Source organism: Gallinula chloropus (genome assembly GCF_964237585.1).
Source record: "Gallinula chloropus genome assembly, chromosome: 2".
NCBI classification, from domain to species: Eukaryota; Metazoa; Chordata; class Aves; order Gruiformes; family Rallidae; genus Gallinula; species Gallinula chloropus.
Window position 1 is genome coordinate 111,322,225 of NC_140086.1, and position 27,531 is coordinate 111,349,755.

Genomic DNA, 27,531 nt, shown 5'->3' on the forward strand with positions numbered 1-27,531 from the left:
AGGGGGTGAAGTTTTGTCAAACTAACTGTTGTTAGAGAGGTGAGAAACTTTACCTCAGATACACTAACTTAAAACACTCTTCCCATCCCACAGAGGATAAAGAAACAGTAAGGCTATAGAGTATTTTGTACAGATAGAATAATCCATTAGGAAACACTTTGCCTGCACTGGGTGAATAAAGCAGTTTTACTGAAGAAAAATATATGTATGAAAAACTTCTGTGAAAGTCTGCAGCATGAGCAAGAGCCTTCAAAACACAGCTGAGACTGAAGTATCTTCTTCGAAAGAAGAAAAGGCAACAAAAATGTGCATGCTGCTTATACACAGAACATTTACAGCTTCAATTTTACAAAATAGAGGTTTCCTAAAATGCCCCTCCAAAATGCCTGATTAAAAGACAGTAAACCACAGTACCCAGCAGCAGCAGTTTATCACATCTATAGATCCAATTCCAATCTAGCTGTAACAGGAGTGTGAGACAATTAAGGACAGCGTAAGAGCAGTAAAAGGAGTTCCTAGTTGACAATGGGTACCACATACATTTCAGAATGCCAAAATGAAGATAAAAGTCTGAAATTTAATTTAACAGTTCTGTAAATGAGTAACAAGATCTAAGATTGCACATGTGTGCTCTTCTGTCCAGTTGCCTCCTGGAAGGAATGGAGTGTCTCGAGACTGCAGTTTACAGGATTTTCTGTAGGATGGAGTTGGCAACTTCCAGGGATTCATCTTTCACCAAGACAATATCATAAGTGTCCATATATTTTTCCAAAAGCTCATCTACCTAATTGCAGGAGGGATAAAGAGAAAGACCCACTTAGTTTTAGAATTATTTATCGAAAGACTTTTTGTCATTAAAGTGTTGTCCAGGCTTTCCACCAAACACAGGGACGAGCCAGGCAAGTATGTACTGCTCCTATGAGGGAATTTCACAGGATGACAGAGTAGGAGTAGCCTGGCATAACTGTGTGCACATTCCAGGATATAATACTTCAAGTGTATTCCAGGACCTTGCACATAAAGGAAAACAAAACTTACTTCCTCAGCTTCCTGAAAGGCAGAGAGAAATGGGAAACTGAAGTTTTCTCTCTCCTGAATGCAAATGGATTTGTATTATAACTTAGGAAACCATCAGTTCTGTCTCTCCTCAAAAAAAAAAAGACACCACCTGAACTTCTTATTTGGAAGATTAGTTTTGCTCAAACATCAATCCAGTATTGAAAGGAGGAGGAGTAGTCACAGGAATTTAAGAGAATTAATTTCTCCAGCCTCTGAATTTTACTTCTCAGCAACTTTTTTGGAAGTAGTTCAGTACAAAACCCAAAGCAATTTACCTTTGTGTTTTTGTAGCTTATGTGTTGGAGAAACAAATACAGGCCAAACAGTTTTTTATCTGAAGTATGTGATAATGACACCGTTTCTAACCTACAGTATTTCACTCAAAGGTCACAAGCTTACAAACATGGCTACTTACTTTGTCATTGAGATAGCCGATCTTAAGAATGTGTTCCACATTGGCTACTCCATCTGCCATACTCAGGTCTCCTTGGGAATCACCCAGCAGTATGATATTGCTGTTGTCTTTTAGTTGTTTGAAGTACTCTGTATTCTTCAAGGCACCATCATGTTTGTTGTAAACATGAATCAATTCTCCTTTAAATCCTTTTAATATTCCCTAGTAAAAAAATACCCACTTAAGTTACTTCTAGTAGCATAGAGGCAAGATAGAATCTAGAATGAACAGGTGGTATTGCACTTGAACTAATGTTGAGCTGTGTAATCTCTTAATGATGAACAAGATAAATGACTGTTAAATAACGTAATGACTCTTAACAGCATTCTGAAGTCCAGACAGACAGCGATCCTCCCTGCTGGGAGGAGGAGTAGCAGCACTGTACTGGGCTGGGTGTGAGGCTGTCAGTGAGGATAATGAATGGTATCTTAGTCACACCACGCTACCAGTGTTCGAACTGTGTCACCCTCTGCTTGTTTTCTGCCTGCACGGGTGCTGAATATGCAGTTCTGATTTCTAGATGGCTATACCCGCTGCATTAAAATGTTCATCTTGTGTGCATAAATGGCTGCTAAATACCACAAGCAGTCACTTTTGACAAGAATGTGTTATTTCATACATACATTTTCATCAAAATCCATGAAATTGGAAACCACTTTGACGTTAGAATGGTAGACCCCAGCCTGGTGGATAACCTCCTCAAGAATGTCCCCAATCCCAGCAGAAAATATGAACACAGGAATATTATGTTCACTCAGCTTATCAAAGAAGTTCTCATATCCTTCTCTGCAACACAGGAAGTAAATACAAATCAAATTTCAAATCAAACAAGTCAAGAAAAATCAAGAGTTTTTGGAAGACATTCTCATCATATTTGGAAAAGAAAATTACTTTTTCCTGAGCATTTCACTTTATTTCCTTTGCCTCACCTTTTCAGGTTAGTTCTCAGTACCAAATCAAACCTGTCTATAGTATTCCAGAAACAGTATTATCCCTCTATGCCTTCCCCACACAGACATTGATTGGTAGCACTTCACATTTAAAAAACCCAAAAGGATGAACGTTTTTGAGAGAATTCTAGCCACTGAGTGAAGACTTAATCCATGTGGACTTTAAAATAGGCAGAGACAGTGTGCTTGTCCGTTTCACAAAAGCCAATAATTTAGTCAGTATGATAATCCATGAATTAAGTCTTAACATCTTCTTTCACTAGCCCAAAATTTACAGACAATCTCAGAGAACTTTATCAAAGATGAGAGACACAGCACATTTCAAGCAAGGATTCTGATGACTTTTAAACTTGCCTTCAGCCATAAAGGAAGAACAACATTTAGTACAATGTATGAAACGTTCTTCAAGACACTGCACTTAGATAAAGCTCTTCTAGGGAATGTTTTTCAAAGGAACAATGTTGAATTCTATGTTACCCTTACAAAAAAGAGCCACCAGTGCAATTTTAAGAGGATGAAAGTCTATGGAAATTAAGTTGGCAGAGATGGGACTCAAAACTTTGATTTTTCTCAAGGTAGGTAGTGTGTACAGTGCAATCATTGTAAGCATTTAGCTACAAAATCTGAATAAAATGGGGGCATGAAAGACCTCACTATGTTCCAAGATTAGGAAGTCACATGCTCAGGAATGTTTCTGTTTGCTTGTTTCTCCCTTGAAAACACAAAATAAGAACCTACAGAAAATGCTCTGACAAAGTATCATTGAAATCAAAAGGAACTTACTTCAGCATAACGTCAGATTCCCTCACAACTTCTGCAAACTTATCCTTCTGTAAGCCTTGGTCAATGAGTAGTGCATGAGACTTATTGTACCTAGAATATGAACAAGAAATGGTTTTAAATTGACTTACTAAGCTTCATCTTTCTTGCTCATTCAAGTTTAAAGCAAAGCAAAACCAACTGTTGCACCACACTCAAAAAGATTAATTCAGTTAATGCATTAGCTAGAAGGTAATTACTGCCATGAATTTGCTTTTAAAAGCTTATTGAATCTCATCTCAGTACAGTTTGAAGATGGGAGGCGTCTCTTACCATTCTACCATATATGGGTATTTTTCTTCAATAGTGAGGCCCGGATCAATTTCAATAGCATAGTAGGTTTCTTTCAGCTGCAGCAACTGAAGGGAGAGAACCAGCAGATGTTTGATGCATTTTTATAAAACAACACTTGGTCTAACCAATCAAAATACCCTTCTTCCTTCTGATGACATGGGCTCTGCAATGCTCTTTCCACAGAGTTAGCTTGTAGATCTGTCTCAGAAGTGGATGCAGTTAAACTGAGCTACAGGCTACTATCCAGAACACAGACTACTTCTGTTCACTGGGATTAGTGGTGGGATGATGCCTTGCAGTCAGTGAGAAAGCTCAAGAGCTTTGCGGATTTGAAAGTATCCCTTGTCTCGTGCTGAGTAATTCAACACACAGAGTACAAACCAACAACTAGCAGATTTTCTGTTTACCTTTTTCCGACAGTCCTCTGTGATGAGCTTGGAGTTATCAATGATGTCTGGGGGGTGGCAAAAAAATAGTGTTAAACAAAATGGTGCATTTCTTTGATTTTGCTCTAGAACACTGTAAATGGCACAGATGACAGTATTTGATGTCACACCACTATGTTTCCTCAGAACTTTTCTTACCAGCAAACTGTAAAAGGCATGAAGATGTATAACTGTCCTTTCCCTCACCTCTGAATTGAAAGGTCAATTGAAAACTCTCGTATCTATTTCTTGAGATTTTAACTGTTTCTGAAGTCATCATGAGGCACCCTATGTGTTTTAGAATTCCCACCTCATTAGTAAAAGGATTCTCTTTAGTTTGTTGTAAAATGCTACAGGATTATAATGTCACGAATGTCAAAACTAGTGTGACCATCAGGTCAAGGGAGGTGCTTCTGCCCCTCTACTTTGCTCTTGTGGGACTCCACCTGGTGTGTTGCATCCAGCTCTGGGGTTTCTGGTACAAGACACTGAGCTCTTCGAGTGAGTCTAGGGGAGGGCCACAAAGATCAGAGGGCTGGAGCACCTCTGCTATGAGGACTGCCTGTAAAAGTTGGGGTTGTTCAGCCTGGAGAAGAGAAAAAGCTCCAGGGAGACTGTATTGCAGCATCCCATTATCTAAGGGCCTAAAGGAGAGCTGGAGAGGGGCTGTTTATGACGGAGTGCAGTGACAGAAGAAAGAGTGATGGGTTTAAACTAAAAGAGGGTCGATTTAGATTAAACATTAGGAAAATATTGTTTGCTGTGAGGGTGGTGAGGCCCTGGCACAGGCTGCCACAATAAAGAAGCTGTGTCTGCCCCCTCCCTGGCAGTGTTCAAGGCCAGGTTGGATAGAGCTTTGAGCAATCTGGTTCAATGGAGGGTGTGGCCCATGGCAGGGGGGTTGGAACTAGATGATCTGTGAGGTCCTTTCCAGCCCTAAACATTCTGTGATTCTATGAATTCTGAGGTGTCAGGACTATTATGGACTCTTAAAACAGAAGCAACCCTACCATATCGAGCCACTAATATCTTATAGTTAAGAACTTAATGCTGTAATTGTGAATGGCAATGTAACTGATTTTAATTCACACAGATGGTGATTAATATATATATATACACACACATAAACCCACATATACACAGTCACTTGAATACTTCAAGTGTGTACAGGATAGTTAACAAATCAGTGTAAAATCTCACATATTAGGGAAAAAATTGGATAGAAGATTAAAATAATGGAAAAACTAAAAAGAGTGAACAAACCAAACTGTATTAGAAAAAAAAGTACTCACTATGACAAGTTGGACATCTTTTTCCATTGTAGGAAAATCTACTTAATGTCATATCAAAATCTGTAATAATCTATTTAAGGAAAGAAAAAGCAAAACTGTCTTACAACATGGAGGGACAAAATAAAGAATGGCTAGAAATTCTGAATGATCAATGATAGTTGCAGCTGAGTAGCATAAGTGCCACAGAAATCTCCCTATTGTATCGAACAATTGTAATGTAAGACAGAATATCCCACAACTTTTTTTTTCCCTAACACAACTGTTTTTCTAATTCTTTTGGTCAGAATATTTCCTGAAATTACTAAACTTCAATGTTTATAGCATGTATTTAACTAGCATCTGGCTGAATTAGTTGAACCAATGAGGGTTATTCAAAGAATTTTAACAGATGTCTAAGTTTCAGAGCTTTCTAGAAGACTGACATATACATACACACACACTTAAAACTTTTTGGCATAGAGCAACAATCACATGATTGCTTTCATTCCGAACTGGTTACACCTTCTACTATCTTTACCTGAAGTTTGGCAGCTCCACCTTTGATGAGACCACAAATAATCTCCTCTACTCTCGCTGGGTCCTTAATATGGACAGTCTTCTTCTGAAATTCCGGCATCTATGAAGAGTAAGAACAAAGACAGAAATATGCTTACAAAGTACAATTCCATGTACTATACATTACTAGGTAATACCTGCTATCGATAGGATTGGAAGCTCTGCATCTATAAAGTTTCACTCAACATGATAAGACATGCTCAGGACAGGAAGGCAAGTTAAGGGTAAGAAGAAACAGAAAATACTCCGGATGTATTAACTGATGACTGCATACAGTTGTGTTTGCTTTCAACATCTCTTTTCATTTCCTTTTATAATACCAAATTATTCAGTATGCTGATAGTTACAGAAAAGATAATTGTATTTGTAGGAAATAAGGGAGATATATAGAAATATGACATACGGAATCACCGTGTGTTTCAAGTGTGCCACTTGGAGATGGTGAACCTTCAAACCATCTCTTTGTGCCATTCATATGCCCTTAAGGTTTCAACACAGATAAAGACAGGCTGATTTAGACACACGTTGTTTTCGGAATGCTGCATGTGTCAACCAAGTGCTCCAACAGAACGAGGCTGTATAGTAATTCCTGCCCCAGGCAGGTCCATCGATCATCTACTCTTACCTATTTTACTGCACACTTTGGAAATAATACATGCTATCACCCTAAATATTCCCTTTGAATAAGTAAGAGTTCTTTAATATTATGATGAATGGCGAATTTGGCAAAAAAGAAAAAACGCCTAAACCAAGAACCCCACCGTTCGCCAAATAACTCCCTCCTCACCCCAAACATTTGCTTACTTTACAAATTTCTCTTCGACGTTGCACAAATGGTAAAAGAACTACTTACTGCCATAAATTTCCCAATTTGGTATGTATTTCCTTCCTTTATAATGATGTATGGACTCTTTCTGAAGCAAAAATATCAGATACTTGCAATCTGTCTACGTGGGATTTTCTGCATATAGAATTCCAGAGATGATGCAGTGCCATCAGTTACATTTTTCACATCCTGATCGTTCAGCTTTCCTTTTCTTATATGTAGCAAGTAGTCTTTGCTGCAATGAGCTAATTAAATTCCTCATTTCCCTCAGCCATGTATTTTAGGGCTCAGCTACCCTAATGTTCAGAAAAGCTTGCTTAATCTCTATTTAACCTTCCTCACTGTAATTTTAGGTCAGTCAACTTGTAGGAAAGTATTCTTTTTCACAGGTACTCTCATTGGGTATCTTTCTCTTCTTCCTCAACTAAAGAACCCCAGTTTCTTCAACCTTCTTCTGCAGAGCACAATTTTCTAAAATTCTGGCAATTCTTGATGTTGTCCTACCCCTTCCTTTTGAACCATACTGTTCTTGAAGCCCAGCATTGGTAACTGGGGGTATAACCTTTCTGCTTTGGAAACGAACCTCAGCTGAAGGGCTACTTTGACCTACATCTTCAGACAAAATCTTTCCATGTATGTTTGAATACACTTACTTGGTTAGCAGTAATATTATGCATAGCATAATGATTTGAATTCAGCTGGTAATGACCAAATATTCTTCAAAATTACAGAAACAAGTAGTTGAACAAAGTGCTACATTTTACATTTAGTTTTGCTGGATTGCATCTTTTCTTTCACATCAGTGCTCCTGTTTTTCAATAGAACAAGAAATTCCAATCCCCAGTATGTTTACTGTTCCTTTCTGGCTGATATCCTCAAAGACACTAATGAAAACAGAAAATACAAATCCTCCTAAAACCTAAATAATGAGCCACTGATAATTTTCCAAGGTTTTCCACCCAACCAAAAAGTTTCAACTATACCAGAATATCTCGCAAAAAATTCTTAAGTCATAACAGGGTATTTACTACTTTGTTTCATTAGTCTCATAAATAAACAAACTGGATTAATTTCTCAGTTTGGAGGATTTAAGGTTTTCCTTCGCCATCCTATAGCAAAGTGCCACCTCCTAAACCAAGATAGTTGGTCTCTAGTCCCTTGCTACTTTTATTAGCATAGCAAATTCAAAAAAGTATGAGGATTGGCTTCCAACTATCAGCTACATCCCAGGCTGGGAACCATTGAGAAAGCTGATGACTCTTAACAAAAAGTAAGATTCCTGAAAAACGTCAATCAAAGAAGTCCCTAATATTTTGAAAAATACATTACAAAGCACTTACAGACATTTATTCATAATTATCAGCAGATCTAGCTTCATGAGATGTTAAGAATCTGCAACTCTTTAAATGTGTTTTATGGTATTACTTTTGTACATTATACAGCGCTGGTAAACAAAATAAACCTTGCCAGTTGTTTAGTGGGTATGCAGCATTTTTTTCCTATAATTTAAGCAATTTGACTCTGTTTAATGGATTTTTAAATTGTGAATTGACACCTAATTCCGTTGGCTTTCAGGATGCAAATTATACATCTATCTTTAGACTTCAAATGCAAAAATTAAACAAAGTGCTTTGTGTGCTTTGTAAGAAGTACTTAAAACATTATTTGGTTTACTTAGATACTAAGCAACAGACTTCCTAATATAACCTATTTATACAGAACAGATGTTAGGGAAGATGGAGAGATCAGAGGGAGACTGTATGAGGGTGGTTGGAGAGCCTGCTACTGTTTTATTTCAGACTTGAGTCCTTTCGCAAGTTTCTGAAACAACCTGAGGAAAAACCTCCTCAGTAAACACTTTAGGAGATGACAAAGACATTGCCTAAGATTTTAAGTATGATGAAAGCTTCCTTCTTCGATGTTGTAAACTGATACTCCTGCTCAAGATCAGTTTTTAAGGTTCATTTATTTCTAATACATCTTTAATGTTTATCCAAGAATTGAAGTCAGCTGAAGAGTATTTTAAGTTAGGGGGTAAAAAGTCTTCTGCAGCGAGTATAATCCAGACAATTTTGCTTTCACAGACACTTTCGTGGGCAAAACCAAGTCTTCATTATGGATAAGACATCTGATAAAGCCTCAGACAACTGTGGTTGGATAAAATAGCCACTGTCCCCATCACTAGTTCCTTGTATTCATATTTGCAGCCGAACATTAGGTAGCAATTCTTTTATTTAGGCTTTATCATTACTATAAGTACACAAAACTGTCTAATGAGCAGTGAAACTGTCTCCTGCAAGGTGAACCATTTCTGCCCAGTCTGGCTGTTGTGGTATGTTTTTGTGTATTTGCCATTCTTTAGAGCTGAAAGAGACAAGCACATTTGACTTGGAAAGAGCTGATAAGACAGACGAAAGAAAAAAAAGATTGAAGAAAAGCTAGTAAGAAAAGTTCAGAGGCCAAAATTCTGATAGACCAGTTGACTGGGAAGGACACATATGGAGAAACAGCCAAACAGAAATCTCCACGGCACCTAAGAAAGGCAGGAAAGCTTTTCAGAGCAAGGAGCTTCTACATACAGAACTAAAGCAAATTAATATTCCATTGGGACATCTGAAAGGATATCATACTGAATCGCTTAAGTGCCCCTATCTACTCTGTCATTTTATAAAATTGCGAGGAGAGTTTTGCTTTCTTTACCAAGGACATTTATCTGTTACTGAGATAGCTCAGGGTCCAGATATTGCCTTTAAAACATGTTAAAAGATGGCAAGTCCCAAAGGTAATTTGTGGCTGGCACATACGCTGGCCACAAACACATTTAATTTCTGGTCTCATGACATTTTTTAAGAAGCCTTCAAAGAGAAGCAAGGAGAATGAAACAAAAAAAGATTATTTTAGAGGTTGAGCTTAACTGGATTGATGAAAAGGAAAGACAAAGATCTGCTTGCATGTGATAGCAGGTAATTGGAATAAGGATGTAGGAAATTCTTTTGTAGCTAACAATGTTATAGTCATACCTTGATGAATGAACAGTAATGGATTCACGCAGGTTTGGAAATCCCCCAGTCCTACAAACCACAGAATGGGTCATTTACAACAAGGATAGTTCTGAAAGTTACAAGTCTATGAAGTAGGAGACATGCATTTGTGTAGCTGGGTTAAACAAAAAGTATTTGCTGTGAACACTACACTGAATTCTAGTTCTGTAGTAAAGTTTCTTATATGCAATTGGATAGCAGGAGTGCAAACAGAGACGCTTTTATGTTGTATCTGGATGCTGCTTTTATATATATATATTGCTTTTTTAGTATTTGAGACTGTGTCTATTCTAAGTCAGTTTGATTATAAACCAAGAGTTGGTGATAATCACTAAAATGAAAGGCGGGTAGCTAAGAGAAATCACAACTGCCATAGTAGGCATTTTCGGTCAGGTACCCTAGAGAATTAATAACTGATGGTGTGCACAAGGTGTAATGTCATATTCTGGAGTTAAGATTATATTGAACTTCTGAATCTACCAAGTAATGGAGGTAATGCAGTTACTTCCCTCCCCATACCCAGTAAAATAATAATTTAAATTGCTATGATTAAAAAAATAAAGATTAAAAATGTCCAATTAAAAAGAAGACCTTGTATAAATGATGACTGTGGGACCTTCTCTTGTTTTCACTATCTGTTGTTTTATGTTGGGAAAGGTGAGTTGATGAATGACTTGCTAGCTTAGCTACATGGAGATATGGCTCATTTCACAATGAAATCCAGATACACAGCCTGAAATATTACTGGCAATAACTAAAAATATACGAAGTTATCATCATAAATCTGCTAAGTAATGCTTCGACCAAAGACATAAAAAAATGGGGTAAAGTATTTTTACACTGATACCCTGTAAGCCTACGCTACTTGGCAAATACAAAGTTTTCTTATTTTATGAAGACTAATCTAGTATGGATGCCTTCCAAAACTCACCGCTAAGAAAACACCCTGCATTATGGGTAGATAAACTTTTAAGGAAACTTCTCTATAATTCTCAATGACTGAAGTAGTACTTTGTTAGGTGTCAGTATTTCTGAACAATATTAAGAACTGTTCTTGCACTTGTAAACATATTAAAAAGATTCCACAACATTTCAGATGACCATAATGTCATAAAGGTGATAAGACAATGACTAAGAACTGGCCGTAATATTATTGACTGTATGTCAGTTTCAGTTATCACACAGTTTTTTTTCCCCTACCTTGTTGGTAAGCCTGCCTTAGACTAGACTAGTTTACAAGCCTTCTGATACAGAGGACACATAAGGGTGGGCTGGCAAGGAGAGAGAACTATTAATATTATTGCTTAACAAGGAATATGCAAATCAAAGTGCTAAAATTGATAGGATCCAATTATTTGTAAGCTTTGTTCCTAGTCTATGTGAACAGCTTCTAGGTAAAAGAGTATAAACCAAGAATAAATTACATTTATTTTGGGAACTGCAGAGGTCCAATTCCAAGGTCTGAGACTAGCTATCACATATACTTACTTATGGACATGTACCAAAAAAGGCAAGGCATTGCATCAGTGATAGCTGCGAAATTTGATAACTGGCAAGCTGTAGAAAATTGGTTTCAGTGTTTTTGGTGGCGGAAAGTGTTTGGTGAAATGATAAAGAAAAGAGGCACATCGTTTAATTTACATTTACGTCTTACTTTCCACTCCCCTTTTCTTTTTGCTGTAATTACAGAACATTCATCTATTTACTCTAGAAAACAAAGTTTACCAAAAAGCTTTTGAAAACCATGCAATCTTCTTCACATAACTTCTGCTATTTGCAATGCATGAGTTACAAGAAGTGGCAGAGCCGTAACAAAAACCACAGAATGTGAGCGTGTGCGTATCTTTTCCTCTCTCTGTATATGCTTGTACAGCTACATGTGCTCATATATGGATAGAGCAAGATTGGCTTTAATTTAGACAATTGGAATCTCATTCCATGAGCGCAACAGTAGTTTCTCTTAGCAGCCTGTTAGAAGGCTTATCTTCTGAACAGGAATATTAAAAACTACTAGATGCAAGTGTAGTCACACCAGTCATTCCATTATATGCAGCTAGTCAGGAGAACTGCACTAGTGAATGTGCAGCATAACCTGAGCTCACAACAGATGTTTAATAATTTATAATTACCAAACCAAAAATCATTATATGTTTTATGTTCCCATAAGGTAAACTCAAGTATGGTAAGAAATCCTTAATAACTAGTAATTACCAAATTACTTTTTGGTAGTTTTGCCAAGAAATAGCCTTAGGACTACTTATCTAAAAAGTAAACAACAGAACAGTTGCTTGATAACATGCTGCAAAACTAGATACCCAGCACAGGTTTTATCAAATAACTGGAAGTGACTTCACTACCTAACCTATTTTAAGAAATGGAATAGGATGCATACTCATTTATCTTTTTCTAAAAAATTTCACTCACTTATATATTTTTACACTTAATGTGCTGGATTCTGATACATAGTTTGGAAAAAAATACAAAAAAATCTGGAGGGAGAGAGAGAGCGAGTTTTCACAAAAAACATGACAATAGTGTTTCCTCTTGTGCTTTTTAAAGGAGAGTACCTGTGCGTTGAGCTTAGGGCACTCTTGATTCTTCTGTCCTTGATTTTGTCCTACTGCAACAGCATAGGTGGCAAGCAGAGTCCAGAGATGCAGGGCTTGCATACAGGCTGCCAACAAAAACCAACCAAATCCTTTTAAGAATTGGTCTGCTATATTATGTGATCTTTGCTATTCCTGCTGTATAGAGATAAAAGCAGACATGCATGGCACATAGCTACGTCACTCTTAAAATACCCACAGTTAAGACTACTCTGATACATGCTTAAAAGCAAAGGAACATTTAAGTTAAATTAACCTATTCAATAAAAACTGGTAAATATATTTATTCCTTCAATGCTGTTGCTAATTCTGTGCTATCAATTTTATTTCAAAAATAAAGTTTTTCATGGTAAACAACTGTAAGTAATGCTTCAGCTCATAACCTTGTCTTAAAAATGCAGGCAAAAGGCAAGAGTCAGTACTGTTGACAGAAGCTGTGTGCACTTACCAGAGGGTTTTGCAGGAGCAGCTGCAGAAGCAAAAGAAAATTCCTCTTGCTTGAGAAACACTAATATAGCAGCACAAGGTGCAGTTGAGGGCGTTTCCAAATACAGCCTGACTAATCCCCATGCAAAACCCCAGGGTCCTGTGACGCACATCAGCAATGCACAGCAGTTTGTTATGCTCAGCAGTGCAGCCTGACAGGCTTACAGATGATCAGCTGGTGTACCAACAACAGAACCTTTGACCTTCACTGAAGGAATAGCTCTCATGGATGCAGCTGGCAAATTTGGGTTGCTCTAACAGAGGAAGGCACTTGTTTTTCAAAGCAGAAGTTTACTACTTTGTTACTTTTTAACCCTTTTAAGGAATCTTGCAGGGTATTTTAGGACTTCCTGTTGCGGAGTGCCACAAATTTTTTATAGCTCAGTGACATGATCTCATTAATGTTTACAAAGGAACACACATTTATTTGTGTAGAAGCAGCAAATTAATTACCTAATTAATCTTTGCTTTGACTTTAATGATCTATGTGATACTGTAACCGGAAATGAAGGAGGCTTGTTTGTCAGGATTTTTGAGAGACGAGGCGACTCAACATGCTTTCAGAAGCTTGTCATTAGGCATGCTGCCTGATCAAAGAAAGACTGCAACTAGGTGACACAGATGATGTATTTAAAAAGAATCTTTTCTACTGTGAGAGGATGAAGGAAATGTTGTTAATCATATTTACACTGTCAAGTTGTGTAATTGCTTAGTATACCATGTGAAGTTACGTCTTGCTACAGCAACAGTGCAAGCCGACCTTTAGTATCCCACAACTCATGTTCAGCCGTAGGTTTATGATCACTCTTCCAGGCTGCCAGAACTAACCACAAACATCAGGCCAATTCATACGTGGCCATGAATGTGAACCGTGCGATCATCAGGACTTAAGCAAGGGCAGGTTAGTAGTGTAGCACATACAAACCCCTAATACCCATCATTATGAGGACTCTAGAAATTCATTAGTGATGAAAAGTGCTTTTCAAGGAGGTTGTACTGTTTTTCTACATTTAAAAAAATCAATAGACTTTTTCTGAATGGTACAGTGGATCCATATGTTTTGTGTTTGCATTCCGACTGTAGGCCAGTATGCAGTCTGTCAGGATTCCTCTGACAGAAGTACGCAGAGAACTTTAATTTTCCTTTTTTTCATTTTCAGTTGTGCTCTCTGTGTTTTGACCCAACAAAACAACTAGCAAATACTTCAGCTGACACAAAACATGCAACTTTTATCAACACTGTTCCACTTAAAACTACAATCTGTATGTTAAGGTCTGCTGTATCCTGAAGCAGCAACAAAGTTTGAAAGATATGTTCAAAATGTAACATAATCCCTGCAAAGACTACCTATCATAAATTGAATTTAGTTGGCATTCCTAGCTCCCATAAATGGTAAGGTAAATTAATAGGTAACATACAAGGAATATTTCAATTTTTTAGTACTTTAATGTAGTTAGCATGCTTTTGGTTAATAATATTTCCACAATAAGGTTTGGGAAAGTTATGTATAACGAAGTATCTTGAATAAATATGAATTATTAGCACAACAAAAAGCTATAGCTTATGTCAGTGCTGGATTTCCAATTTAAAAAAGTCTTATGAACAATGAAGTAAAATGTGCTTCCTAAATGAATCATGTACTTAAAGACATCGCTTTATCCATTCAATTTGCGAAGTACCTGTCTTTAAGCTTTTATATATTTCAGTGGTGGCAATGGTAGTGATCTAATAAGGCTTGTGAACCTCATAGGTGTGACCAAGATTTAGTGGGAATGTCCTGTTGATATTCTGGTACTTAGGAGATGAGATTCAGTGAGAAAATAAATTCTAATTTAAAAGAAATTTAGCCACCTCTTCATGGAAGGTGAGGAAAGAAAAAAGGTGTGGGTGTTTTTTTTTAGCTTATACACAATATAAGATTGAAGAAAAGAATTGCAGAAATTAAGTCCAACTTTTACAGACTAATTTTTGGTAAACCAGACTCACTAGAAAGCATTTTACATGAACGATTACAGTGTTAGCAGGAGAGATAGAAAATGACGTGAGCAAAATTTATGTAAACATTAAAACAGCCAACACCTAATTCTTAGAAAAACACCTACTGTATCTCTAATAACCATGTACTTTCACTTTAATGAAAATGCTGTATAAGAAACTTCTCATCTACAAATAAGTATGACTGTCCTTGCAACTCTAAGAAAGCTTTGTGTCAAACACTTTAATTGCCACAGCTACTACTCATCAAGTTCTGCTACTGCTGATTTGAGTCAGTTGAGCATTTTGTTTACAGTGTTTAATTACTGGTAAAAGATGCATTAAAATTACCACTTCTTTTTTTTATAGAGAGACAAACAATCCAGCATGACATTTCTACTCTCACAGAGGTCATTTGAATATATTTTAAGAACCAAAAACTGAAGACCTACAGCTATTTCAACAGATAGGTTGTATCTTAACCTTTTCTCTTTGTCTGATGGTCATAGCTCAACTGCAGAACAGTCAATGCAGAGAGAGAGAGAGGAAAGAAATAACAACACTTAAAACCTTAGATGACTTGTCATTCATGTAAGACTAGGAAAAGGTTCAACTTAATACACTGGTGTGTTAGGTGAACTTGGTTTGTAGAGATTCAGGATGCTCTCAGAGAGTATAAAGCACTCTAAGTTTTAGTCTGAAGGAATGGAAGACTGGTTCTACCAGTCCTTACACACCTCTGCCCTAAGTTGCACCTATTTGTGGAAAGACACAAACACAGCACAGATAAGTTATGTAAGCAAGTAAGCTGAACTAAATTTTTCTTCTAGGTAAGGAGTTGAATGCTTCAACTAAACTGACTGCAGCTTTTAAAGATCAAGAAAGAGGTTGTATTTGAGAGTCGTTTCTGTAATGTCATTTATATAATCCCTACAAGACAGGGAAAGCGAACTGAAGCTTAGCACTCAAATACCAAAACTGAGCCAACATAAAAGAATTTAATTCAAACATGAATTTTATTCATTCTTTGAAGAAATAAGCAGCATACAAATACAAAACACTATTTCTGGAACCTCTGAGTGCAGCATAGGATTTTATATTTGTAAGTGACAATTACAAGGAAAGTATGTGTTCAGTTTGATGAAGCTGTGGCAAATAAAGATCTAGAAGGATGCCTTGCAGGATTTTTGGATACCACTTATTTTTCCAGTAAAGGTTTAGTGTAAAGATGTGCTAGCCCTTTTTACAGTTGGTATGATGCCATACAGAAATATTATTTATATATGAAAGTGTGTGTGTGTTGTAGAGATGACTCATGAAGAATGTAAAGAGATACTTTAAAAAGAAATAGCTTGAACAGCACTTGCTATGGAAAAGCGCTAAGAACATACTAAAGACTGAATTCATTAAACTGTGATAAATCTAAAGACGACAAGTGCTAAGAAGGTAAGGGTCTTTACCCAACAGTTTTAAGGCTCAGTGGTACCATTTTAGCTGAGAATATGTCTACTCAGCTATCATATATTAAAAAGAGAAAAATAAATGCATGCACAGAAGTGATTAGAGGGGGCAAACACTCTATCACAAGACATATTTAGCAACTTTATTTGATACAGATTTTCTAGATCTCATCAGAGATCAATCTTTACAATACATGAGAAAACTGATCATCTATAGTCTATTTATGGCTGTATTGAACACAAGGTTATTAGTGCTAACACACACACTCAAATGTGTAACAAGCAGCTAAATCCTGAAGTATTTATTTTTGTTCTGCTTACTACAACAATCACTATGATGGTGCACTCTGAAAAATTGTTATCTCCACAAAACCAGTCATTCATTAAACAAGTAGGGCTACACCAGGAGATATTTTAATTCAGCAAGATAACTGTGCATGGTTTAAGCATGGGGTTGATCATCAATTTCATTAGGACTAAGCAAAGGTTTAAAGTAGTGGACAACAACAATGATTAGCTTATGTTAAGGTCATGCAGTGAGATACACTATTGCAGTTTAATGATCTCTCAAGGTGGTTACCCTACTAAAGTCTGTGAGGTCAGAATTAGAAAGGGGTTTTGTGGGTTTTTTTTTGTTTGGGTTTTTTTGTTTGTTTTTAAAAACCAGTTTCTGTGGTTCTGAAAAATCTAAAATCAATAGTTTTCAGCGTCAATTTGAATCATGTAGGAATTCATGACTTGCAATTCTTTATGCAATTGTTTGTTCAGATGAGAGAATTATTGTCTCTTCTCCACCTTCCTCTTGTGCTTAGAAAAACATTCTAAAAGTTGAGATCTCTACTAGTGATAAACCAACACATATTTTGAGTCTTGCAAGAAAATAGGAACAAAGGCAAGCAAAATACATTCCTGGCTTGATACCTTGAAGTCCAGGTAATAGAACATAGTGTAAAAGATTTTGTTGGATTTATTAAGACATTATTCAAAGACATATATCTCAAATATAGAGGCACTACACATTGCAAAATTCAGAACTGCAACTGTGGCAACAGAAGTCAACACCTGATGCAATATTTCAAATCCTCTCATAGAAGTCTGCAAAGAACTAATAGTAACTAGGGCCCGCATTTCCAGTATTTCCTGTGATCTCCTCTGGTCAATTATTACTCTGGCAAAAATTATCAGTCTCTTTCTGAAAGAATTTATGGGGTACAAACCATATAAAGCCAGTTCTGAAGATTCTGGGGTTGAATGAATACAGGTCAGAGCAGGCATCTCTTCCTCCCATTTTGTGTTAATGTAATCAACTAATTTCTGTTTTTTGCTCCCACTCTCTCACTTTGGAGACAATTAACAATTAACCTTAGAAGTTGCTAGGTTAAAAATAAAAAAGTTACGCATTGTTTAGTAATCAGAGAAGATCTGTAAATGATCAAGCGATATTCAATCAGTAACCATGCATCTTGGAAATACTGGTCTATAATAATAATATAAATGATCTGAGCCAGAATTTAATCTGATGTTACTCTCTTAGCCATTCATCTTCTCTCCTGGCAAAAAAACTCCAACCAAACCAAACCAAACCAAAAAACCCCCAACACCTCACCCTCCTACCCCCCACTAGAATATACTAAGGATAAGCAAGCTTAGATCAATACTTAGTACTTCTTAAATGCTTAAATTTTAGCAAGTTTAAAAGGTTAAAAGGGAGAGATTGTTCACTGTCTCTTCCAGTGTAAGATATAGAGGTCATCAACTAAAATTAACAGGAGCTCATCCAAAACAAATGAAGGAGTCAGCTACAGGTCATGAAATCAAGTAGTAAGATGTGGAGTTCCTTTCTGGTGATACTGTAAGTTTGCACAGCCTAAAAAAGGTACTGGGACAAGCTCATCTTAAATTACAGACACTGCCTCTGAAATACAAGCTGCTGGGGGTGAGAAATCATTCTAGAAAAAAAATCATGACAACTTGCCCCATTCTTATCCTTTCCCAGAGCCTCTGCTATAGACAAGTGCTAGACAGATGATATTATCTGTATCTGGCAAGAACTTTCATGGACAGTAAGTCAACTCTCCTTGTTTGTAACGTGTGACGACAAGGAGATTTGCTCTTAATGACAGTTTAATTTAGAGTATTGTATTTTTTTACCCCATCCTCCCTTTTTTTCTTCTGGTTCTTCTTCAGAGAGCACAGATACAGAATAATAATTTTTGACAAATCAGAATTTTAAAATTTGAATGTTACTGTCATTTTCCTTTAATACTGCTATGGCAATTGGATAGATGTTGGGACTCTGACTATCTGAAAGATCCACTTCCCTCTCATATTACACAGAATCTAACACTTACTGAAAGAATACTTGCAGTGAGGTTGTTGGTACAACTGATCCTTCTTCAAAATACCTAGGCGAACAGTAGAGAATTCTAAGAACTGGAAGAATGCAGATCCTGTGGTATATTTATAAATTCTTAATCAGCTAAAGCTGCAAAAGCTCACCTTATGTAATAACAAAACTGTGATGACCTATACTAATTTTCCCCCAAATGGTACATTTACATGTATACTTTTTTTTATAATTAAATATCCTGTACATATCTCTATGCACATATGTTTAAAGAACTTAAAAAGAATGTTTGTTTTCCTAGAAGCTTTCCAGGTAACCCCATCTAGAATGGAATTTGCATTAAGCCCAATGCCTGGACTGAAGCAGTTGCTGCTGATTCTCCTCTTCTCTTATCTACTTCTAAGAAAAAAAAAAAAAATCTGCTTAGATTTTTTTTCCCTAAGCCTAAGAATGTTGTATCTAGATCAAATAAACTCTGACCCTTGAATAGTGGAGTTGCAGGGCCTAGTTTGAAAGCAAAGTCAGCAGGACAAAGTTTAATCTACAATGCATTACCAGACACTACAATTCTGATGGAAGAATGTAGTGCTGATATAATACTCTAATTAAAAGTTACATGTTGAGACTAATTAAGTTTTTAACTGTTAGGATCTCTTTGAGTATAGACCCTTCTTTAAACTCCTGAAAAGAACCAAATCTGTTAAGTCTGAAGAGGAAATACTGCTAATGTACATTGATTTAGAGGTACTAAGCAACATGATAGCTTGATGGATTGTTTTGCTTCTGTGACTCATTATATTATGGGTGTTTCTGACTGCTGGATCCACTCAAAGATGCAACTAGGCGCTCCTTATTTCTCTTATATTTGCCCTCTGAAAGTGATATAGGGCATATTCAAAACCAGCTTGTAGTAATACTACCGCTAGTATACCTTGTACTACACTACTGCTAATGTACCAATGGTGCTATAGCTTTGTCCTAATTCCTCCCCTTCAGTTTCACATACAATTTTTCCATGTTTAACATGCAGACCAGATTGAGGCTTAGGGATTTCTGTTGCAGATGCAAGCCAGGATAATGTGTTGCACTAGTAACAGCTACATTTAAAAACGACACTTTCAGTCTCCTAACTGCTGAGTTTCCAAGAAGGATGGAAAGCTTGAAAGGGACAGGGTTAATGATACGTTTCATTGGTGTATATGAAAGCAGAAGCCACATTTCCTTCTACCAATAGGTCTTATTTACATAGTTTATAGAAATGTTATGAAAAAATATGTTTGTAATTATGCAAGCCAGTGCAGTTCTGTATTCTTCTGTGGCATTACTGAACAAAAGGAATACAGTTAATTTTTGGATTTTTTTTCTAAAATAGTCAGAAAAATTCTACACAAATAACCTAGGATGGAGGTGCCCAACACAACAGCCACTGATTCCAACTTACTGACACAGTGCCAGTCAAGCTGCTGCATAATTGCCATGCGATTAAAAATCTTCTTACTGCAATCACGGCAAGTTCTCTGATGTTTTACAGCACCTGACCATGTAACTGCTACATAAAGACCTCTGTTGTAGGAAGCAATAATCACTACAGATGAACTGCTGCACAGTAAAGTGACTACAAGAAAGCCAGGTGAAAAGTTAGACTTCATGTCCTAACTTTTGTTTTCCACATCCTATAGAACAGTATACTTATCCAGCTCTCTTCTCAAGTGGCTTTATATCCCTTTGCACGCTGGTTAGGAAAAGAGGCCAGGAAGAACAGTTGTGAACTATTCCTCCCCCTCAGTTTCATTTAGCATGGGATGGGATCAGCCAAATTTCAGTGCTGAGCATCTGACAGGTAGCAGAGATATAACTGTTACTGTAGGCCCTCTGCATGCAGGAGCTGTTCAGTTGTACGTGCCTGACCCGGAGTCAGGTAGTGGTCACGAAGTGCCAGTTGCTGTGGGACAGGATTTCTTACATGACATGTTACTTACAAGAGTCTATATCCACTTTCAGAGACCTATCGCACAGACACAAAATTCACACTAGTGCCACCTGCTGCCCTATACTGTCTGCAGCATCTCAACTAGCTAAAATGCAAATCTTGAAAATTAATTACCATCTGAAAAACGCACCAAATTAGAGAAAAAAAACCCCAGTGTGATCCTGATATTTCTCCTTAAGATTTCTCCAAGCCTTACTCTTCACAGGTGTTTTTGCACATATTTTGTGCAGTTATACTACAAATACACTCTTTGCAGTAAGTGAAGAGTATGTTTTATTATATTGTAGCATACTTGCTCAAAATATGCTTGCGTATGCACACAGGGAGGGAAGAAAGGGAGCTGATGGCTTTAAGGTTATTAACGTGGCTATTAATGTAAACTGGAACTAGACAACATAGAAGAAGATTATGCATTTTACATTACACAATTTATTCAAGTGAAAATTAAAGGTGAGGCAGCTATTCTATTTTCTTTTAAGGAAAGAACTTAAAAAGTTGATGTATTTTTAAAAAGCTTCCAGACTTGCACAAATTATGACACTTCTGCATTTACAGATTGCACAGATTTACAGATTTCTGCATTAAAGATTGCTATACAATTTACATCCAGTGTTTTCCTGTCTATAAATGCATGGATCCATACTCTGGGTCTCTTCAATGCTTATATTGATTGATTTAGGTATTTTTAGTGAAAGTTGATAGTTCTTATTAACTCAAGGCTGATCGCTGCAATGCAATGCCACTTTAATTCATAATATGAACAAATCTACAATATGTGTATTCAGATAACTAAACCACCTTTGTACTGCATATACTGTTCGACAGTTAAAGGTAGCATGTTTAATACTTGCAGGATTTGCTACTGTTCTTAATCTGTAGAGAGTTTAATAGAACAGATGTTATTGCAGCTCAACCAATACTCATCAGTTATTGTAAAGAGGAGGAAAATCACTTGAAAATATGATTTAACACATATAAATTATTTATTAAAAGGTAAACATATTCCAGAGCAACATGATTCATTGAAAGATTGCTTTTCTTTCTTGGAGAATGAAATTATACAAAAGATAAAAAATAAAAGAAAGCAAGGAATAAGCTCTTCTAAGCCTTATACTTAGACTACATATTGTACTCTGGCATTTACTTATTTTTACTACTTGGAGCTCAGTTTTCAGGTGTAGTTCAGTATCATGTTTTTGCTGTTATAACTAGGATAAATGGATTCTAAATAAACTAATGCAGAATTAAAGATTTCATTGATCTCCCCATCCCCATTCCTTGTAAAGAACACGTTTCAAGACCCATGGAATTAAAAAAAGCAGCAGCAATTTCAGAAAATTAAAAACCACTTCTGAAACTGATGGTTAAATTGTACGATCAGCTTATTATACTAAAGCAACATATCAGAATGTGCATAATCTCTGTAACAGACTAGGTTTTGATTCCTAATGGTGTTAAAGGAAAACACTGAAATCGTGTCAATTTTTTTTCCCCCAGGATCCAAATTTTTAAAATTTCCAACTTAATTTGTTTACAGTGAGAATAAAAACCTACTACTAGTACCTCAGGTGTATCAACATGAACTATGCTTAAAGTGTTTTTCCTGGCCTGTGTAAGCTTACTCTATAAACTGCATTCTAGATTATTATGTATTACACTTATCGGTGCAAAAAGCCTGTGGGCAACACAACCTTGTTCAGGGATACTGGTGTTTATTGCTCTGTCAGTATGATTTTTCTATTGATGAATACAGTCTCAACAGAAAAACAAGTTTTAAATAAATAGTTATATCGCACCTCCAGTACTTATATAGAATTTAAACAATTGATAAAATTTTAACAATATTCTAAAATGTATTCTAATACTATAGTCACTAGTCATGTAAGGGCACTCAGTCACACATCAACAGCTAAGGGCAGTTTAGGCCTGAGGACTTCTTTCAGTTTTCACTACTTAGTCTCCTATCACCGCACCATTCTTTTGGAACAGAATTATTCTCATGTGGATCACATCACTGAATAGCTTTCAAGGTCACAACACCTTAAATACCAGCACTGCAATACCCAGAAAGTGACAATGTGTTATTGTGGGAGAGTCTATGTTCCTTCCATTCCCTCCTTATTGACCCCAGTTTGCTACACTCTTACTCTTCATAATGAAAAAGTATGTATGAAGGAGTTTCACATACTTGACATTTAGAGTCTTGACTATGTATGCTACATGTTACATGCTCCTTTATTTACCATTTGGAGGTCATCAATGTCTCCTGCCAGAATAACGTCACAGTTACTATAACAACTAGTTACTAGCAACAAGACAAGAATAAAAAACTGGAGTGGTAGGTGTTTGCTGCCAGCTGTAAAGGTCTGTACCCTTCATCTGTGGCACAAATGCTCTGATGCCCTATGAAACAAGCGAGTCTCACCAGACATTGGCAAGTAAAACAAAGTAATAAAAAAATTTCCCTGTACAAACCCTATGATGGTCACACTTGTGGGATATGTTGATTTTTTTTTTTTTCTTAGGGAAGCAGATAAATAGCGTTAGATCACTTAATATTTGTTTGCTTATTTGTCTCCATGTACATTCTAATACTGCAAAAATCCATGCATTTTTTTTGCTCCCCAACATATTGAAAAGCTAACTGGCTAGAGACATTTAACAATGGCTGGTTGGAACGTTACCTGTAAAATGAGATACTGCTTTTTAGGCTGATGTTTAATTTTGTGTTGTTGAAATTCTCTACAGTTTATTTTTCAGGTAACTAGATTCTGTCACTTCAGGGACAGAATGGAGAAGTAGACTTATGTAACTAAGCATTTACTCAGTTTTCTGGAAAACAAACTTGAGCTACTAAGTCTCAGTTTAAGGTACTGTGCTATTCTGTTTTCAACCAGCTCTACTATCCTTATAAATACAATAAAAAGCTCCAAAACTAAAGTAAGGAACAGGCTGCTGAAAAAAATCCAAGGTTCTAACAACTTTGTTTATGAAACAAAAAAATAACCACCCCCGATTACTCCATTAAGCTGTTTTTCTGACATTAACCCCGTATTTTAGTTAGCATGGGCTAATCTTTAGAGATGAGTGTTCTCAAAAAGCTTCGGTAACATTTTTCACACTACTTTGTGAACTGTTTTCTGCTGAGTTTGCAAAAGTAAGCAAGAAACTGAAGTCTACTCTCAGTAGAACTGATCTCCCGTAATAAGGATCCACAACTTCACTGCAAACTTGTCTGGGGCCTGAAAAGTCCAGAAGATTCACTAGTATGCAAGGTTTGATCTCTTTTTAAAGCAGCAATCAAAGAGCATCTAATAAGTTACTTTAAGAATCTAATTAATTATTAACTTTCTCTTTAAATTAAAGTTGGCAACCCTGTGGCTAACTTTTACCTTCACCTGACTGTAGGAATACTTTTACAGTTTTACAGAAGTGGCAACGTGGCTGTTCAAAGTTAATACAGAAAATTCTGGGTGGCATTTGCTCCTTAACACACAGAGTAAAACTTCATGTGACTGGCTGTACAATTACTATTGATGCCTCTCTTACTGCAGAAGCGGACCCAAAGTAACACTCTCTACGCTTATCAGTGCCTAAGGGGAACTTCTTATCTGCAAATTTCAGATGGCTACTGAAGACACTACGTTAATGCTTTAATTCCAAACTTAAACCTTTGCTTCCAAGTAAGATGCTGTAATTTTATGGTGGTTTTATTAAGCTTAAATTTGTCTACCAGGCTAATTAACTTCACTAAAGGGTTCATCTACTGAAATGTGAGGTATTTAAGAATTTCTTAATTTTTATTACTCAGTAAGGAAGCATAGTTACCGTTATATTTTCCACAATGCTTCAGAGTTCTTTCCACTTTCCTTAACATGAAACATTCCTGGTGTCATAATCCCTGATAGTAACTTGTCTTACAGATATGCTATTTGATTTGTAAAGGCGACCACCATTTTAACATTTAAACAGTGTCGTAAGTCAGCTTTTTTCTTACATTTGGGTCTTCTATTAATTTTGTTTTTTCTATAGTTAATTATAATGAAAGAGTATTTCACTGGTGAGAGTTAAAGTCACCTAACTAAGGTGTAAATAGGCCTGCTCCCTTCTGATTTTCATAAAAGTTATAAATCCAGGTAATGCTGTTTCTAAAAGGGGTATAAACCCAAGGTGTTTTATTTAACAGGAACTATCATGTCAGTTCAAGTTGAACAAACACTCAAAACACATTTTCACCCTTATTTGACAAACTAAACTCCTTGGTATGAAGTTCACATAACTATTGTTCTTATTTCAAAGAAAATTCACATCCTGATTATGTGTCCACTGACAGTAATCCTTAAGGGAGAAAGAAGACTTGCAGGTGATGAACCAAAGATGACTGTTAGCTAAGGAGGCTACCAACTTGAATATTAGTTGAAATGCTAAGTGAACAGATAGTATTAATGTGTTGCATACAATTGGTAAAATTTTGCCATGTGAGAAAGTTGATGTGCTTCGAACAAGCGTTATTTTTCCCTTGCAATCTAAAGTTGAGAGAAGCTCTGATCATAAAAGCAGAATTTTTTTGAAGTATCCATTTAGGATCCAAGAGCACAGCTCTGATAATATTATCTGAAGCACATACTTAAGAAATTCACTTATCAGAAATCAATTTAACATTAGTGTGAAGATTTTTTTTCCCAACCAAAGGCAAAATCTTTGCAACAAAGATAAAAGTCTTCCCAGCCAAAACACCATTTAAACATTGTATAGGAACTTAAGACAAATTCATCTTTAGCAATTATTAGGCACTTTCTGAACTACAGCTCAAATGGGATGTTCCAAATATGAGTTGGTGAAACTACTGGATCTGAGTGTTTGTATTATCAGGCTTTTAAACGTTCATTGTCCACATAAAAGCTCTGGTGTTACAGTACTAGGATTAAAAGAAAAATAAACTACAGTTAACTAGTGTTATGCCACTGTAAGTTTTCAAGTGAGTTCTGTAAAATCCTACTACAAAGTCCTGAGCCCTTTTTTAGGAAAAGATCTAAAAGCCTGGCCTAAAGTGGCGATCTGCACTTTCTGCTCTCCCACAAACACCTGAATAAATTTTTCAACAGTAGGTATGATGATGCTATGATTAGTAAGAACGCACCGCGGAATTCTTTTCTGGACCTACATTATCACAAACTGCACTGTATTGCTTCCACCGTCAAGTGTTGCATCACATGGCCATGTGAGTAGACAGCTCACAATTAACACATGGAATCTAGGGTCCTAGCAAAATCTACATTTCCATGTGTAATTAAAATACAGAAATCTGAGACTTTTAGTAAGGTTTTGCAGGGGAGATCACAAAATAGCCACTGGCTAACATGGAGTGACTCGATGACTTCAGTTTTTCAGTACAGCAGGGTCCAAATCATAAACTCATATGTTGAAGGATTTTAACAGTCAGCGTATTGTCTAAACTAAGACCTTTTACCAGCCAGTTACTGCTGAGCGTATATTTAAATAATACCCTGAATAACAAGCGTAACAAGGGCAGTAGAGAGAGCCAGATCCAACTTCCTTTTATAGTAATTGCACAGACATTGCTTCCCAGTGTCAACAGATGGCTGAACACGCGTTCCCCCACCGCATCCCCCCCCCCCTCCCCCCCAAGTTACAAGCAGGCTTGTAAATTACCAAAACCTATAGGTGTATGTATAGGTACATATGGGCTACACAGGACAGGACGGAGCAGGCAGTTTTTCCAGATCACACTCTGGTGGAGGCTTGGAGCATCTGCCCTTCTGATCAGAAACTGGGCTCGACACCCCGTCCGCTGTCCCTTCGTGTCAAGGGGTGGGCACAAGACACAGACAGTCCCACTCATGTGGAGAGACGGAGCCCCGTCTTCACTTTTGCCGCCAGCCAGCAGGCGAACAGCCTTCAGCAGGCTCTACAGGTCACGCCTGTGGAGAAGGGACTGGCGCGCTGCGGACAAGGGGACTATGCCTGAGGGTGGCGTGTGTCGGGCCCCCGCGCCTTGCAGAGCCGGGGGGGAAGAGGGCTATCCGCCTGCCTCCACAGGGACGCCCGTGGGGACGCGGCCCGCTACGGAGGGCGCCGGCCTGAGAAGAAGGAAGAAGGGCATGCGGCCGGGTGCCGGCCTCCTCTGCGTCCCCGCAACTCTCGGCCTCTTACCACGTACCATCTCGATGATCTTCGTCTTCCTGCCCGTCTTCTTCTTCATGGTGAAGATGTACTGGGCCAGCACCACCCCGCCGACCAAGGCGCACACGCTGGCGCTGGCCACCGCTCCCATCTTCGCCACGGCGGTCCTGTCCATGGTAGCTGCCAGGGGCACGGCGAGGCGCCGGGAGCCACTACGGGAAAGCGGGGGGGACCCCTAGTCGCTGAAAGGGGCGGGGGAACGGGGTGTGTGGGGGGTGCGCGGTGTGTCCCCCTCAGCTCCGTCCCGACTGGGCCCCGCATCAACCGCCAGACCCGGCAACGACGGCGCCGCGCGCCTCCCGCCCCCGCAGCGCGCGCGCGCACGCCCCGCCGCCTCGGCTCCGGCGGGGCCACCCCCGCCAGACGTCACGTGCGCGCGGCCTGCCGGCGGTACCACGCCAGGGGGGAAAACCAACGGAGGGGAGGAAGGGGGGGCGGCGGGGCGCCACGGAGGGCGAGGGGATTCTGCGAGGGCTTTGTAAAGTAAAAGCGCCGGGAGGAAGATTAGGGGTTGGTTGTTTTTCCCGCAATAAACACAAAATAACGCCTCGTTTCATCCCGCCCGCACGGGAAGGAATGGGAAAGCCCAAACGCCGGTCGCACCGCTTCCCAAACTACATTTCCCAGTGTCGGCGCGAAGCGTGGCCCTCCCCTTCTGGGCTGGGCCGGGCGGGGCGCGGAGCGGCGCGACTGGGGCTTAATGCGCGGTGAGGAAGGCGCTGGAGATGGCGGCGGCAACAGGGTTGTAG

At 38.0% G+C, this 27,531-nt stretch overlaps 1 protein-coding gene across 5 annotated transcripts; it reads right to left on the reverse strand.

The window, feature by feature from the left end:
* Positions 1 to 557: 557 nt before the first annotated feature.
* NT5C3A (5'-nucleotidase, cytosolic IIIA) lies at positions 558 to 27,249 on the reverse strand (the record flags this gene model as incomplete). Of its 5 annotated transcripts, none has more annotated exons than XM_084279785.1 (10): positions 558 to 784; positions 1,475 to 1,675; positions 2,137 to 2,299; positions 3,247 to 3,336; positions 3,556 to 3,641; positions 3,984 to 4,030; positions 5,294 to 5,363; positions 5,811 to 5,909; positions 12,283 to 12,389; positions 26,753 to 27,249. In XM_084279785.1, 10 exons carry the CDS (start codon positions 26,895 to 26,897, stop codon positions 683 to 685), a joined length of 1,110 nt encoding a protein of 369 aa, XP_084135911.1. In that variant the 3' UTR covers positions 558 to 682. The 5 variants fall into 5 exon arrangements, with proteins under 5 accessions (XP_084135911.1, XP_084135913.1, XP_084135910.1 ...); XM_084279787.1 differs by having other exon boundaries at positions 26,760 to 26,872; XM_084279784.1 differs by lacking the exon at positions 26,753 to 27,249 and adding an exon at positions 12,770 to 12,920.
* Between the last annotated feature and the right edge of the window lie 282 nt (positions 27,250 to 27,531).